This window comes from Grammomys surdaster, unplaced genomic scaffold (genome assembly GCF_004785775.1).
Source record: "Grammomys surdaster isolate TR1022 unplaced genomic scaffold, NIH_TR_1.0 150, whole genome shotgun sequence".
Taxonomy (NCBI): domain Eukaryota; kingdom Metazoa; phylum Chordata; class Mammalia; order Rodentia; family Muridae; genus Grammomys; species Grammomys surdaster.
In genome coordinates, this window is record NW_021604608.1 from 5,840,661 (window position 1) to 5,858,065 (window position 17,405).

Consider the following 17,405-nt stretch of genomic DNA (forward strand, 5'->3'; position numbering starts at 1 on the left):
TCTATCTATCTATCTATCTATCTATCTATCTATCTATCTATCTATCTATCATCTAGATACCCATTTCTCATCTATCTATCTATCTATCTATCTATCTATCTATCTATCTATCTATCCATCTATCAATAATTTATCTATCACATCTCTATATATCATCTATCTATCTGTCTGTCTGTCTGTCTGTCTATTATCTATCTACCTATATGTCTGTCATTTATCTATCAATCATCTGTCACCTCATAGCACTTTGAAAGGCTCACAGAGTATTTCTCACACTCTTTACTGTTAGTATTGTGAAGACTTTGCATTTAATTTTACTTAGAGTATATTGAGTATGACTTATACCTAAAGAACTGTTCTATGTACTCACACAGGCATAGAAGACGTTCTTTGAATTGCTTACAGTGTGAAGGGCATATAATTATATCTGCAGTGCCCAGTAATCTAGTCTACTGCTTTTCAGAGAGGGAATCAGTAAATAGTGCCTTAATTTATTTAGGTCAATATCAATTATAAAAAACATTGAGTTCAATGATGATCTCTTTTTATTGAGCATGTAGTATGTGCCAGTCCCTGTGCCAAACATCAAACTTGCTTTTGCTATTTCATGTTCCTATTAGGCCCACCAGTGAGAGACCTCTCTATCATGGACTACAGGCATAAATCTGGGTGTAAAATTCCGAGATCACAAAGTCAGTTATGACGGAGTTTAACCTAGAGTTGACATCAAAATCCTAGTGCTCAGTATTAAGTTCACCAAAAGCCATGGAAAACCACTTGAAGTCTGCTATAATTTTGTCTATCAATGAAGTAAAGGTTTCATGTTCCCAAGATCATTTCCATTAAAGTTTCCATGGAGTTTTCAATGAGCTTTCATTTACATGGTAAAGAACAAAAGGATAATAATCCTCAGAACTGTGACCACTACCAGGCTTGTAAGCCAGCCTCAGCATTCCTTCTCTGAAGCTCTAGGATCCCAAAGGCTCTCAATGAGAACTCTCTGCGTCTAAACTACCACTGTAAGTGGAAGAGAATGCGCGTGAAAATGTCTCTCATCCTCTTGGTTTATCATATCTGTTGAAGATATTTATGTATTTTGCTTCAGATAGAACTGAACCAGACCTACTGTGGGTGTTAACTTACCATATGATGCATGCCTTGCTTTTCCTTTCTAAAACACCCAGACCCTGAAGATATTCTGTCTCGAAACTTATTTACTTGTTCTGTTTGTTCTGAAAAGGCAAAAGTTTGTGTGTGTATGTATGTGTGCTTGTGTGTGTGTGTGTGTGTGTGTATGTGTGTGTGCACTTGTGTGTGTGTGTATGTGCTTGTGTGTGCATGTCTCTGTGTGTGTATGTGTATGCTTGTGTGTGTGTATGTGTGTGTGCACTTGTGTGTGTGTGTCTGTGTTTATGTGTGCATGTCTCTGTGTATGTGTGTGTGCACATGTATGTCCATGTTTACAGAGGCTAGAAGAGAGCCTTTGAATGTCTTGGATGGTTTTCCTCAGGTTCATTCCCCTTTTGTTTTTGAGATAGTGTCTCCTTTTGGCCCACAACTTGCCAAGTAATCCTGGCTGGTTGGGCTAGCCACTGAACTTTATAGGTCTTCCTGTCTCTGTCTTATCAGCCATCATAGTACAAGGCTATTCCAGCACACCCAACTTAAAAATATGGTTTCTGGAGACTGAACTCAGATCCTCAGACTTGCAAGGCAAGCCTTGAACAGATTGAGCCATCTCTCCAGCTTCTCTTACCCTCCACCAAAGTTTGAATTAAAGACCGATGGAGCTGTAGCAGTATATCAGATGGTTGAGAGTCAGATTAACATGTATAGAAGTTTGTATACACAGTGTGTGAGTTAGTAATCCAAGAGAACAGAGGCACAGAAACTGGAACAGGAAGCAGAGGTACAAAGGTTGCTGGAGTCAGTTGGGTGATCTGGGGTTGGCGAAGAAAGACTCATGCCAAGCACACAGAGTGATCGCTTGGCCACCACAGAGAGATTTTTGTGTGTGTGTGTTTGGCCTCAGCCATAGCTAACTAATAGTACCGACTTTCTCCTGAACCAAAGGGCACAGGAGTTGTTTACAAGAGGTGGGATTTCTGCAACCAGTTGCTCATTCTTGTGCAGGGAACTGTTGAAGAGATTGAAATGGTTTAAACTTGGAAAGGCTGGTGTCTCCCCCTCCTCCGAATTTAAAGATTTTCTCAAAGAACATGTGAAAAAATTAAAAACTCTCTTACCGTCTTTGTCCAGGAACACTCTCTGTCTCTGTTTCTTTGTTTGTCTCTATATGTGTCTCTGTCTCTGTCTGGTTCTCTTGGTGTCTCTGCATCTCTATCTCTGTCTCTATTGTCTCTTATCTCTGTCTCTCTGTCTCTCTCTGTCTCTCTCTGCCTCTCTCTCTCTGCCTCTCTCTCTCTGTCTCTGTCTCTGTCTCTGTCTCTCTCTCTGCCTGTCTCTCTCTCTCCCTGTGTGTGTGTGTGTGTGTGTGTGTGTGTGTGTGTATGTATGCTTGACTACCTATTCCAAAGTTTGATTATGGGACATTTGGAACCTTGTAAAATTCTATGTTCTCAAACTGGCAGAATATTTTACAATGTAAAATTGTGGTGTAGCTTTTCTTTTTCAAATGTCAAGTTTTCAAGGTTTAACAAGAAAAGAATGAGTTGGCGACTGAAATCACATAGCTCTGTATTTTTTAGCTGTCTAAGTGCATTTTTATATCTGCCACAAATGTAGGTTTTATGGGATTGCTAGGAGACACAAGTCTTGGAAAGAAAGAAAAAATGTGAATATACATGTAGAAATTCATGTTCACTTAAAGACTTCAAGTGTAAGGATACTTAGTAGGAATGACTTAAATAAGTTGACTAACTCACATTTACCGTGCATTTCACATTAAGTCTAACTGCAGACTGAATAATGTCTCCTCAGATGCCAAACAAGTCCTTGTATTGAATTTTAGAGATTGTGAAAACATTAGCTTATCTGGCAAGAGAAACTTTACAGATGTCATTAAGTTAAGGATATGGAGATGTTATCTTGTATGACCTGTGTGGGGCCACTGTAGTCACATAGATCATTAAAGGAGGGAAGGTAGATGATCAGAGTTAGGAATATACGAACAGAAGCAGATAGAGAGAGAGAGAGGAGGTGAAGACAAAGAAGAGACTGTAACAGAGGCATTGAAGAGAACCCTACCACGCTGAAAAGACAAGGAAGTGGATTGTAATTGAGAGATTGCCAGAAGACGGCAACTCTATTGCCACGTTGACCTAACACTCTTGAAAACTATTTGGATTTCTGGCCTTCAGAGTTGTGGGACAATTTATGTGTAATTTGTTACAGCAGCAGCACTCGCAGAGAACTAAAATGGTTCTTGGACAATTAAATAAACTTGCAGTGTTAGACTAGAGGTGTGAATCAAGGAGAGTTAGTACATAGCTGACACAGGTTGGACATGTGATCAAACAATTCTGTTATAATTTCATAATTGGCTAATTTGTTCTGCCTACTTGTCAGCCTTCCTCTCTTTTCCCTTCCCTCTTCCTCTTTCTCTTCTTTCTTCCTTCCTTCTTTCCTTCCTTCCTTCTTTTCTTGCTTGCTTTCTTCTTTCCTTCTCTTCCTTCTCTCCCTCTCTACCTCCTTCCTTCCTTCCCTCCCTCCTTCCTTCCCTCCCTCCCTCCCTCCCTCTCTCCTTCCTTCCTTCCTTCCTTCCTTCCTTCCTTCCTTCCTTCCTTCCTTTCTTCCTTCCTCCCATGCTTCCTTCCTTCCTTCCTTCCTTGGTTGGTTGGTTGCTTTCTTCTTTCCTGCCTTCCTTTCCTCCCTTCTCCTTCCCTCCTTCCCTCCCTCCTTCCCTCCCTCTTTCCCTCTATCCCTCCTTCCCTCCTTCCTTTCTTTCTTCCTCCCTTCTCTAACTCCCCTTCTGTCTTACTGGAAGCATGTTTTCTGAAAGTTCTAGTCATTTTTCTCTTATCAAAGAGTTTCCTTATTTCTTTGTTTTGTATCACCCTGTTCCATTCCCAGTCACTGATGATGGGACAAAGGAAAAAGCCTCTCTCCTGTATTGAATAACTTCTGTGGTCTTGTTAAAAAAAACGATGGCCCTTCCCAGTTGTTTTTCTTTCTCAAGGAAGTCTGGACTTGATCAACTGAGACAACTGAGTTGGCTGGGTAGATTGTACAGGTAGTGTTGACAGATATGATGGCCTTTGAGAGAACATGGTAAATGGACCACATAGAGGAAATGTGTTCTGAAGTGGAGGCAAGGTACTGATGTATTATGAGATAAGCCTACAGATGAGAGTCCTCTGAGCCAAAATATCTCAGCCTCCAAGTGCCTTGAATTTCAGTTGTAGTTAATTCTTGCCACTAGGTGTCTGATATATTCATAATATTTCAAGTAGTACCCACTTTACCACACCAGCCCCACCACCCAACTTCCCTATGCTGCCTTTGCATGTGAGTTAGTTTTGGAAGGTTCATGTTTTCTATATCTCAAATCTACTCCAAGTTTTCAAAGACCAACTAAACAGAAATGGGCTTAATTAAAACAGCAATATGGGGCCTGGAGAGATGACTTGGTGGTTACATGCACTGGTTGTTGTTCCAGAGGACCTGGGTTCAATTCCCAGCACCCACATGGCAGCTCACAACTGTTTGTAACTCGAGTTCCAGGGGACCTGACATCCTCACACAAACAAGCACACATGCAGGAAAAACACTAATGCACATAAAATAAAAAAAAAATCATTAAAACAGAAATGTGGTATCAACTGTGAGAGAAATCTATAGAAATTTTACTTCTTCAAAGAGTCAATATTGTCCTAAGTATATCAACAGACAGGACCTAAATGATCTTTCAATTCCAAGACCCTCAGATTTATAACAGGCAGTCACTTGAGAACATGGAGGGTTAGTTTTCCCTGAACCTTACAAGCATTATTTATAAAGGAAACTAAACACTTTAAACAATATGATTTTATCCATTTCTTATAATGGCCGCAAGGTGGCGCTGTTAGCACCTCTCTTTCACAAATGAGTGTAGGCATTCAGAGGTCAAGGGATTCATCCAAGTTCCTTTGAACTAAATTATGTTAATATCATGCTCTGCTCTTAGGATCTCATTCCTGCTGGGGATGCAACTCAATGGCAGAGGAATTTGTTCGTAAAACTTTAGATTCAATCACTCCTTATTAACACACACACACACACATACACACACACACATACACACTACTCTACCATCTCACCACTCTACCATCTCACGGAAAAGTTTTAAATGTTTTATTATATCGTCAAGTAAACTGTATAAAGCTGAAATAAGAACGGTATTTCATTCTGGAATATTACATATAAATTATGCAGCAGAGCATGAATTCCTAAACACGGAAAATGTATTTAATGCCAACTCATGATTATCATGTTGCTTAAATTAAAGTTGATTGGCTATCCTTAAAGATTCCTCATAAAAGAATAATAAGAGAAGATCTGATATTATGACCAGGTCTGAGTAGGCAGAAGTTGAGGTTAATGAAAAGTTACATTTTTCTGGTTCAGGAACATTTGTAAACAGGAGAGACGATATGTTGTAGTGGGAGAAAACTCAGGCTCAGTGTGGGGCTAAAAATTGTCGATTAAAATTGACAATACCCGGCTCTCTTGATACCAATTTTCATGTGTGTAATAGGAATAGAATTGCTCCCTTCTTGGGCTTAATGGTAAAATTAAGCAAAAGTGAATGTCGTCATACACATACACTTGTGTATATGTGTGTGTGTGTGTGTGTGTGAATTCAGTCAAAGAAACTCATATGCAAGGCAAGATAATGAAAAGAGTTCACTAGGAGAAGCTTGAAGCTGACCAATACCAAGGTTAGTATAGTACATTGGCTTAGATATCCCAGTTACATACTGGGAAATGTGGATTTATATTGGCCCAGAGATGGGTTTGGAACACTCTTTTATGAAGAGAGGAAAGGGCAGCTTTATAGAGAGAGGAAAGAAAAGCTTTATATATATTCAGAAATTATATGAATTGATTTTTCCATTGTTACCCAAATCAAGCACCACTGACTCAAGCGCTTGAACCAACACAGCTCTGTGTCCTCAGACCTCTGTCAACTGGAACGGAGGGATCTTTAAGGCTGTGTTTTTGTCTAAGGTGTACAAGGTGGTCTCTGATTTGGTTCATGTGTGTTGTTGACATGTGGTATTGAGTTCCTCAAGTCCTTGCTGGCAATCTTTTGAGGGTCACATTCATTTGCTTCTATTGGCTTGTGGTTATCTTTCTTCCCCTTCAAAGCCAGTGGCAACAAACCAGTCTCTCCCAGTGTACCACAGTCTCTCCCTCTGGTTTATTCTTACATAGTCTGGTTATTTTTTCTTACCTATACCCTTTTACTTCTAAGGACTTATGCATTCTATTGAGTTCATTTGAAAAGTCTAAAAAGTCTAGAGAAACCTTCCCGTATCACAGTTTTTACCTTAATTGCAATTTCATAGTTTCCTTTGGCTCTGATTGGTCTCATACCCATTTAATCTGTGGACATTTTTGAGAAGAGAAGGAGGTATTCTGCTAGAGTTACAAACAAATGAGTTCCCAAGCCATGGAGTTCTTATACATGACTAATGTTATTTCCTCTTTTGAAATGAGTGAGCCATGGTTAAAAATACTCAGACAGGTCATCACTACCCTGGTGAATAATGTAGTCTCTGTTTACTGTGTTTTCTTCTCCCCATTCTCTCTCCTCTTCTAATGAGGTATGAACCCTGTACACTGAACTTTCAGTTCCCAGAAGGAGCACCTCTTTTAAGAGAGTAACTATATAAACACTGTCCAGACAGCACATCAAAATAAAACTCTGACCCACATGAAAAGCCGAGACAGCTAAACCACAACCTCCGTAGCTGTCTGCCCAGAATAGTCAGGGTTAGCTAACAACTTTCACTTTCTGTACTTTTTGTTCCCAACAGAGGTCTGCATCCAACTCAGGCCAACTGGAGAAAGCTCAATATGCCCCACAAGCCAATCACAGAAGACGTTCACCTCTACTCAGCTCTCTTCCAACTGCCTATGCCAGCAACTCTAGTTACAGCATACCCGAAGCCTTCTGCTTTTGCTTTTCCTTTCTCCTGACTGTCCTTGAGTACTTGCCAAATTCTCGTGATGGTGGTTGACTTCCATCCTATAGCAAACTGAGTAAATTCTCTGTGTTCTTCTTTGGATGGTCTTCATGTCTGTATCTCCTTGGATATTCTAGACATTTGCTTCTCTTATTTTTTCTTTTTAAGGAATACTTTGTTCTTATTGCCTTATGATGATCGTTTCTATTCATCCAACAATAAAATAATATTAATTAATAAAATAATGGGTGATCTGTCTTGAGCCCTTATTATGTGTTAAGTAATGATCTTATAATGTTTAGTCTATCAATTGATTATACCCTAACAAAATAAGTCACTGAAGTAGGTTTTTAGTGTTATCCACATTTTATAGATGAATAAAGATAAATTCAGGGAGCTCTAGTAGCCCAAGATCAAGAACCTAGTAGGTGACAGAGTGGCCATAGACTTTATATTGGCTGGCATCATAATTCAATATTGAATCCATTATGGAATAATTTTTTTAGAGCATGCTTGCAGAGGCCCTAAGTTTAGGGTGGGTCTGGGTTATCTCTTGTTGATTGATTGACTGATTGATTTATTTGTTAGGCATGCAGTGTTCTACCTGCCTATGGCAGAAGATGGCACTAGATCTCATTACAGATGGTGGTGAGCTAACGTGTAGTTGTTGGGTATTGAACTCAGCACCTCTAGAAGAACAACAGTTAAGCATTTTTAACCACTGTGCCATCTCCCCAGTCTGGTTTATCTCATTTTAAAATAAAGTAGTAAACATTATTTGTACTATGTAGTCCTACTATGTTCACCTGTTTATAAGTGCATTTGTATTATTTGTAGAGTTCTTAGTAGGTTCCTTAAGGAGCAGGGTCATGCTTAACTAAGGCTTTACGCCCAGCATATGATTACTTTTCTCTCAATGTGCCCTTAAGCAATGAGCAAGGGGATGACAGAACTGTGAAATAGTGCAGAAGTCTTTTTCCTATTCACAAAGTTAGCAAAGAAGATCTTCCTTGTTGGTATGTTTTTCTATTCAACTTACTGCATCTATGTCGTACAATTCTACACATGATATTACACCATCTTAATAAAAACCTCTTAATCCAGGATAGCTTTTCTTCTCCAAGCACTGGTTTCTTTCATTTTTATAAGCATACAGCCAGGCACAGTACCACTACTTTCTCCATAAAGTGTCCCTTTCAAAACAAGAATTATTGTATGAAACTAGTGCCGATAACTTCGCTCTGAGGCAGAGTCTCTTCACCTTAATACAATTCTTCTGAATTCTGCAACAGTTGTTCCCACTACACTCCCCAGTTCATGCCATTGTGGAAGAATCAACTGAGAGAAAGGGCTTGCTTGGTATTGCTGTAGATGGTGAGAATTGTAGTGTGAACTCCAACCAGGGAGGTGTACAGCATGAGGACTCTTGGCATCTTTTATCCACATTCTGAGATAGATATAGAACTTTTTAGATTCCTGAAAAAGGCTATCTCAGTGTTGCTGAGACTTGCCTAAATGTACTTGACTCATATAGATCCTAATATTTGGGACCATGGGCGTGTCCCACTATACTTGTCTTTGATGCTAACTTTTGTGTGTACTCAGTGGGTTTCTTTCCCTAGACTTGTAAGACGATTGGTCTTGGCAAGGAGCTGAGGCATTAATTTGCTTTGCTTTCTTTCTTTATGTTTTAATACTACTGAGATCTGTTAACCAAACAGGTCTTTATTAATCACTGAACTTCTGATAGTATTCCAGGTTTTAAGAATTTAGAGCCAAATCACACATTCTACTTTACATAAAGGTTGTGTTCTTATGGAGTTGATTTCAACAAAATCAAAACCAGCATATTGTTAGGTGACAGTATCTTTCTCAAAAGAGTCTGTTTTGGAGCAACTATCTTCTCATCCTGTCAACATATCTCATCATCATTTTCTGATTATCCTGTCTTCTCCATGCTTCTTCACAACATTTCATTGATCCACTTGAATACATAATAAACTTTAGTTTGAATTAGACTCATTCTGATACCAGTTTCCTAAAACGTGTTGACAGTATACTAAAAGTAACATTTTGTTTCTTACATTTTTTTCTCCTAGGAATTAACTACTACAACAAGATCATAGATGATTTGTTAAGGAATGGCGTGACGCCCATAGTGGCCATCTATCACTTTGATTTGCCTCAGGCTTTAGAAGACCTAGGAGGTTGGTTGTCAGAAACGATTGTTGAAGCCTTTGACAAATATGCTCAGTTTTGCTTCAGCACCTTTGGAGACCGAGTGAAGCAGTGGATCACCATAAATGAGCCTAATATTCTTGCTCTTTTGGCCTATGACATGGGTATCTTTGCTCCTGGTGTGCCTCATGTTGGGATTGGGGGTTATCAAGCAGCTCATAATTTGATTAAGGCTCATGCCAGATCCTGGCACAGCTATGATTCTTTGTTCCGAGAAGAACAGAAGGGCTTTGTGTCTCTATCATTATTTTTTTGCTGGTTAGAACCAGCAGATCCTAACTCAGAGATTGACCAGGAAGCTACTAAGAGGGCCATCAATTTCCACTTGGATTTCTTTGCTAAGCCCATATTTATTGATGGTGATTATCCAGATGTTGTCAAGTCCCAGGTTGCCTCCATGAGCAAAAAGCAAGGCTATCCATCATCGAGGCTTCCAGAATTCACAGATGAAGAGAAGAAAATGATCAAAGGCACTGCTGATTTTTTTGCTGTTCAATATTATACAACTCGCTTAGTCAGGCATCAGGAGAATAAGAAGGGAGAACTGAGCTTCTTTCAGGATGTGGAGATTGAATTTTTTCCCAATCCATCTTGGAAAAATGTGGGTTGGATCTATGTGGTGCCGTGGGGAATACGCAAACTACTGAAATATATTAAGGTAAATCAATGATTTGTTTGTGTCTATGTGTACCCAAGTACAGAAGAATTCCAGAGAGTCAAATGTATTCACATGCATGGACACAAAAAGGGGTCATTTTAGCGTTTAGTATGCTCAGTTGTTGGCTGGGAAGAAAAAACTAAGATTTGAGTTAGTTAAAGTTAAGTAGCTGTCTTCTATACCAAAATTTGTTGATAAATTCTGTTGTGGCTCTATGAACAGCTTGGAGAGTTTTCAAATTGTCACTGCTATGGTTAGAAAAGGCATTTGAAGGGAAGAGAACTGAAAGCTTTCTGGGTCTCCCCTATGCTGGCAGCTGAAATTACAATTTCAAGATACCAGTTTTCTGGACCCCTCCTGTGGGGGATAGAAAATGTACCTGCTAGCAGGACCAAGGGGTTAAGGAGCAGTGACAATCAGCAGATGCTGATGGGAAGAAAGATATTTCTGTCTTCTCATTATGTTAAGAGTCATTTGACTGTCTTCATGGACATTTGCACAGTTTTGCTTTTCCATTGTTAGTCATAAAAGGTCAGTGTGTGGAAAATTAAGTTAATAGGGTCAGTGCAATTTGATGAAAACTAGTTTTGGGGTTGTAGCTTCCAGAAGATAGAGGGTAATGCACCTGATTTTATGAGCTATCTATTTTTTTTTAACATCTGTTTGGAATGAAACTTCTGCTCTCTTGTTCTAGGATACATATAATAACCCTGTAATTTACATCACCGAGAATGGGTTTCCCCAGTGTGACCCCCCATCTCTTGATGACACTCAGCGTTGGGAGTATTTCAGACAGACATTTCAGGAACTATTCAAAGGTACCATTTGAAATGATGAAAGATCAATTGTGCAAACTTAATATAATTTTGCCATGTGCTTATTTGCATTCCACAAAGACCATTGATTTTGAAAGCTGAAATTCATGTAAATTAGTGTAAAGCCATGTAATTAGAAGCAGGTATTTAGAGAAGAGGAAGGTGAGGATTAGGCCCAGCTTCCACTCTGCTGAAACTGAGTCAAGGAAAAAAGCAGCTGTCTTCAGCGTTTCCCAAATCGTAGGTGAAGGTAACAAGAATAGAACGGTGGGGAAATCATTAACTATCATAAAACGTCAACACTGCTCAGCTATAGCAAATTCATTTGCATATTTTGATGTCCTAACTATCAAAAATGAGTTGACAGGATTTGCAAGCATTCTCAGTGTAGCATTTGAGCTATGACTAAGTAGCTTGGTTAGAAATGAAGATATGTGAATTGCCTTCACAGGATGATGATAATGATGATGATGATGTCAATTCTTCCAAAACAATTATTTTAATATTTAATAACAAATAATGAGTCATAATTATTAATTGATAACATGTATTATGAGTTAGTCTGCCTTGTCTTCTCTTCTTCAGATTTTCTTAAAATACTGCTGTTTTACATTGTCACTGTCTCGGTTTTATTTCTTATTCCTATAAAGGAGTCACAGCTGGACGATCTAACACAAAATGAGACTGCAATTTCCTTTTTTCAATCTTAACAGCCATATTTGTTTATTGTCACTTTATTGAAATGTCCAGAAATTATTCTTTAAAGAATTGCTCAGCAAACATTCAAAAGAAATTCTAGAACATGATTCAAAGGGGTATATGTCTAAAACCTGACAGTGTTTGAATGATCCCTTGCTGAGGCCTGGAGTTTCTTAGCAGACAACAATCAGATTCCTACAATCTAACCAAAGCAAAGGATTATTTTTTAAAATGACACTCAAAACCTGTGTGTGAGTGTGTGTGTGTGTGTGTGTTGAGTGAGAATTTACTTGTGAAAATAAAGGGAAATCTCTGCTTCTCTGCGATTTCACTGCACTCCTCTCTGTGACTGAGTCTGGTATATTGTCATCCTGCTGATGGGACATTTCTTGCTAAAGGAGAGATAGACTTGTCAAGCAGATTTCTGGCTGTTTTTTTTTTAAGTTACTCTCACATTGTTATGACAAACTACCAGAAAGGCCTTTGAAAAGGAAGAGTTTATTTTAACTTACAGTTTGGCTAGGGTGTTGCAGGCTTCATTCCCTGTTTGTTTGATCTTGTGTTCTTGTCCCAGATGTAGTGACAATGAGGTTGTATCAGCGAGGAGTGTTGTTCTCTCTATGACCAACCAGAAATTGCTGGTGCTCTTAACTTTCTACTTTCTTCAGATACTATTCCATCACAGGGTCCCTGGCCTACGGGGTGGTTCCCTCACCCCATTTAAGCTGGGTCAGCCTTCAGAGGTGTGCCTCAGATGCGTTGATTAATCTAAAGAAGCCAAGTTAACAATGAAGATTATCCATCACAGGTGGATACAGGAAGCCTAAATGACTCCTTTAAAATTAGTCTATGCATGATTGGGAAAATACACAAAATAGGAATTAACCTTTTTCATTTTCAATTTGGTATACTTTTCATTGCTAATTATAGAAATGCATCTTGTTGTTTTTCGAAATGGTTTAGTGTTTGATGTAGTCCCTGAGATTTCTCACGCTAAAGACTCAGAAATAGGCCCATAAATGTCATCATTTAGAGGTGTGGGCTGTAACAGAACATGAGAACAGAAACTATGAGTTAATTTGGGTTTCTATGGGACAGGAGAAAAAAACAAGGCTCACAAGCAAAATCCTATTTAGCAGCATGTTGACTTTTTGTTGTGTCTTAATGGATGGAAAATAAACAGGGTATACCCAAATGATGCCACCTCAATTTGGGATATTTATACTTTATAAAGAGGAGAATAATATTGTCTCAGTAAAAAGGGAACCTAGAATGCTGAATTTCCCAGACCTGGTATCAGAAGAGAACCATGTCTCTCAATGAGTCCCTGCCTCAAGGCAGAACACTCAAGACCAGGGCATAGTCTACCATGGGGCTTCCCTCCTTCAGACTTTCTTGAAATATTACTGTGTAGAACACTGTCGCAGCCTCAGTGTTGCTCAGCTGCTAACAAATAGCTTGTGGGTGGCACTTACATTTTTAACTTAACGATGGAGTTACAAAGACATGACCCCATGATGTGTTGTATACTGATTGTATTATATATTTAAAAGATCATTTTTAGCATGATTTATCTCTTCATCATACAACGTATTATGCATTTTCATTATAACTAATACATAATGCAGTTTTTGTATTCTGATTTGTCATCTTTATGAGACAAAGTCTCATGTATTCCTGGCTGGCTTTAGAGTCATTGCTAGTCAAACTTGGTCTTGAACTCCTGATACTCCTGCCTCCATAGGCAAGTACTACATGCCAGGCCTACAGTACCCTCTTGCTTTTGGGCTTTAAAAAGATATGAATTCTTAAAGTGTTCCAAAATTTATTTATTTATTTACACAACTTTTATCTTAACATACGTTTGTTTCAGACAAATATACAAATATGAATGTATTTATATTAGGATGAGCATCAGTGAAATATGTTTATTATGTTTATGTATCAGACGTCAGTAATTTATTCTGTGTGGGATTATTTTTTTGGTACAAGTCCCCTTCTTTGAGGTGGTCATGGTCCCCTTTTGCATGCTTAGCAGAAGGTCATCTTGGAAAACTGGAGAGATAAGTGTATCTGTTAACACTAATGGGTTGTTTTAGATGAACTCACATGTTGTGAACTGAGCCAATCCCAGCCTATCACTGGAGTTTGAACTTTAATGCATCTGTGTTTTCTTTGGTTGAAAGGAGTAGGGAAGCAACTTCCTTGGCCATTTCTGGCTTTTTCTGCCTTATGACATTAGAAACAGGAGGGAGATAGAAAGGGAAATGGAATCCAGAGGCAGGGAGAGCTTGAGTCTTTTATTCCAGCTTTTCATGAAATCTGGTGGCATTCATTTCCTTGAGAGACTTTAATTTTACTTCCATAAAAGTTATTACTAAGCACTTTCTTCTTAACTCCATTCTGATTGGAACAAAAAGAGATTTATTGACACCATTATGCCACTTAAATCCCAAACAGTGATTTGGGTAATTAGTGCCTTCATACAGATGAGGAAACTAACTTGCAAGTAGTCTAAAGTTACTTGCTTATATCAAAATAAAAATAAAATAAAATAAAATAAAATAAAATAAAATAAAAAAGCTACTAAGCAACTTTTCCTGTGACAGAGCAGGATGTATTATTAATGTAATTGTCAAGGTTTTGTATTTTCTGAGACACAGTGAATTTTGTCCTCCTAGCAAAAAGCCTTTTTCTTAAGATTGCTGTTCAGGGTTTACCTAGGTCCTCTGCAGTTGCTCTTCATGTCTCTGAAAGGGTCAACTGGTTCTGTGATGTAGGAGGAGTCTTAGGTCCACGTCCTGTTACCTGAAGAGTTGAGCAGGAGCTACTCGTGGCGTCTCCGAGACTCCTTGGAGGCAGTGCTGATGATCACTGTTGGCAAGAATTTTCCTATTAAGAGGCATCTGGTGAAAAATTAAAAATAATAACAGTTCAAGGAAGACATTTGTAGGAAGGTCTGGAGATGAGAGCCCAACAACAAGCAAAGGTGTCAGATGGCCTTGTGATTCCTGCGAACCACCTGCCCATCCCCAATATCATGAATATGTACAGGCACATAATGACACTATAGTTGCACCTATGATATCTGTCTGCAGGTAAAATCCCACAGCAATTTATTGAGTAAGGTAATGTTTCTGGCTCATTTTCTGGAAGGAGAAAAAAAGAAAAAGAGAGAATGGGGAGAGGAAGAAGGAAGAAGAGAGAGAGAGAGAGAGAGAGAGAGAGAGAGAGAGAGAGAGAGAAGGAAAAGGAGAGGGACAGGGATAGGGAGAGAGAAATTTATTATTATTGTATTTTAATTACCATAGATACAGGCAAGAGTAAAGCTGCATTCCAATCTTGACAAAACTAGGCTTATATTTCAGCTTTGTAACTTCCTCAATGCTGGGAATTTGGCAAATAGCTTAACCTAGAGGTCCCTGATTTGTTCATGGGTAAGTGTGGGAATAATAGTTTCAGTGGCAGAGGCGTTACAACGATTCCACCTAATAATTCACAGCATAAACCTCTCCAAGCAATTGTCAGGCACATTGGAGGTCCTTAGCCAGTGTTAATTATTGTTACAAAATGTGCATTCTTAAAATATTTTTATCACAGGTTATTTTTCTTGCTAATTAAAGTCTAACCTACATGACTGGATAAACATGAGCTGAACAAAGACCAACAACAGACATGCCAAAAGTGGATGAGAGAAAGATCACAAGGCTTCAACCGTGCACAAAGAACCACAGTCAACTGATGGATATTGAGCATAGTATTAATCTTCTTCAGGGAAGAGTAAATCAACTAATTATCTAATTCCAAATGATTAGCCATGAAAACATACATATGAGTAGCATTATACATACTGCACAGGTTATAATTATGTACTTAGGAATATATATATATATATATATATATATATATATGATTATATATATATATATATATATATATATATATATATATATATATGAATGATGATATATATCATCAACAATTAGTGAAAAAAGAAGCCATGAAGTTTTAAAAGAGCAAAAGTGGTATATAGGAGAGTTTAGAGGGAGGAAAGGGAAGGGGGAAATTATTTATGTTATAATCTCAAAATTAAAAGAAATAATAAGAACGTAACATTGTAGGACCTGTAGGATGGCTCAATTGGCAAAGGTACCTGTCATTACATCTCTAGACCTGAATTCAAACTCTTGGGCCCACATGGCAGAAGGGGAGAACTGACTCATACAGTTTGTCCTCTGACATCTGCCCCCTACAACAAATAGTATAATATAATTTTAGAATAAGAAATATCATTTCAGCACCCACTATTGCCTGTTCTTTCCCCTGTGAAGAGACACCATGACCAAGGCAACTCTTATAAAAGAAAACATTTAATTGTGGCTGGCTTACAGTTGCAGAGGTTCACTCTATTATCATCATGGCAGGGAGCCTGGCAGCCTGCAGGCATCCATGCTGCTAGAGAAAAAGAATTCTACATGTTGATTTGAAGGCAGGCAGAAGGAGACTGTCTTCTGCAGGCAGCCAGGAGGAGGGCTTGCTCTGGATCACACTGGTCAGACTTGAGTATATATGTGAGACCTCAATGCCTTGCCACCACAGTAATACACTTCCTCTAACAAGCCTACACCCCTCTAATAAGGCCACACTTCCTAATACTGCCACTTCCTAAGCCTATTCAAAGCCCTGAACCGTCCTTTCACATTGTAGCAGAGAAGTCTCTCATGCATGTGTGTTTTAGACAAGACAAGGAGGGTTAAAGAGAGCATGAAATAGGTCAGTGAAGGCCCCAAGAAAAATCAGAGAGAGAAAGAGACAGATGAATGCTGGTACAAGAATTGGTTTTCAGCCTCTCCAAGGTTGTCAACCCTACTTCCTCCCATCTTGGGACCCTTATTTTGGTTCTTTTTGCTTATTTCTGCCGGTCCCTGGCCTTCAAATATGCTGACTAACTCTGTGAAACAACAGATAGATAATTTGGTAGCAAAACCTATTCAGTAACATTATCATACGTTAGCTGTGGAGGACCATGAGACTCAAGATGAGGTTGTTACTTTATACAGGATGCTCCCAAAACCCATCTCCACCCAACCTAAAAGAGGGACTTCCGCCCCTAAACCAAGCAGAGAGGGGCCATCCAGAACCCCCTCTGACTGGCGATCTGAATTCTTGCTTAGGCTACAAGGCTAAGCACTATAAGGGAATATAAATAAAACTTAAAAATATGTCTCTGGGTTCCCTGAGGGACAAGCCTGACTGCATAAGGGTTGATGTCAAAAGTATCCCCCCTCCAGGAAAAAGACATCGGGATGGGTATGACCCTCATGCCTCACTGGACAACCACAAGGGGACTGGAGCCATTACAAGGTCCCCTTCAAATACTGGAAGTCAGGCCTCTATCCCCGCCTTCACAAGATTAGAATTGCCACAGTCCTTCTATACTTAGAGAAGGGAGGAGATATCAGGGGCAGCCCTGCTTACACACTGAAGGCCTAAAATCAACCATAGGCCTAAAATCAGCAATAGGCCTGTCATACATGTATGCTAACACCAAGTCTTGGGTCTCAGTGGAAAAAGGTTGAAACAGATGGCTATAAGCTAATGTCAACAGGCAGCTTTTGTGGAAATGTATAAGCCTGAGTAGTCATAGACCTTGTAAATAGGTAGCCTTGGCAGACAATACTAACTTAGATAAGGACAAGCGAGTCATAGGTAGAGTCATAGTGAATTGTCCCCTGAACCTTCACCTAGCCGATACCCGGTTCTGAAGATATCTCTATTCCCCCTGAACACCCACACTCCAGTGTCATTCCCTTCCCCACATCCTGCCTTTCTGTGTTTATAACCCCTGTGTGAATGAATTATGAT

The 17,405-nt window shown here is 39.1% G+C and overlaps 1 protein-coding gene across 1 annotated transcript in view; it reads left to right on the plus strand.

Annotated features, from left to right (window-relative positions):
* LOC114619500 (cytosolic beta-glucosidase) overlaps window positions 1-17,405 on the plus strand; it is a 127,228-nt gene that overhangs the window by 40,372 nt on the left and 69,451 nt on the right. Inside the window, exons 3-4 of the mRNA XM_028765336.1 lie at window positions 9,230-10,026; window positions 10,721-10,844. Of these exons, the coding sequence (XP_028621169.1) occupies window positions 9,230-10,026; window positions 10,721-10,844 (921 nt within the window). The remainder of the gene's footprint in view (window positions 1-9,229; window positions 10,027-10,720; window positions 10,845-17,405) is intronic.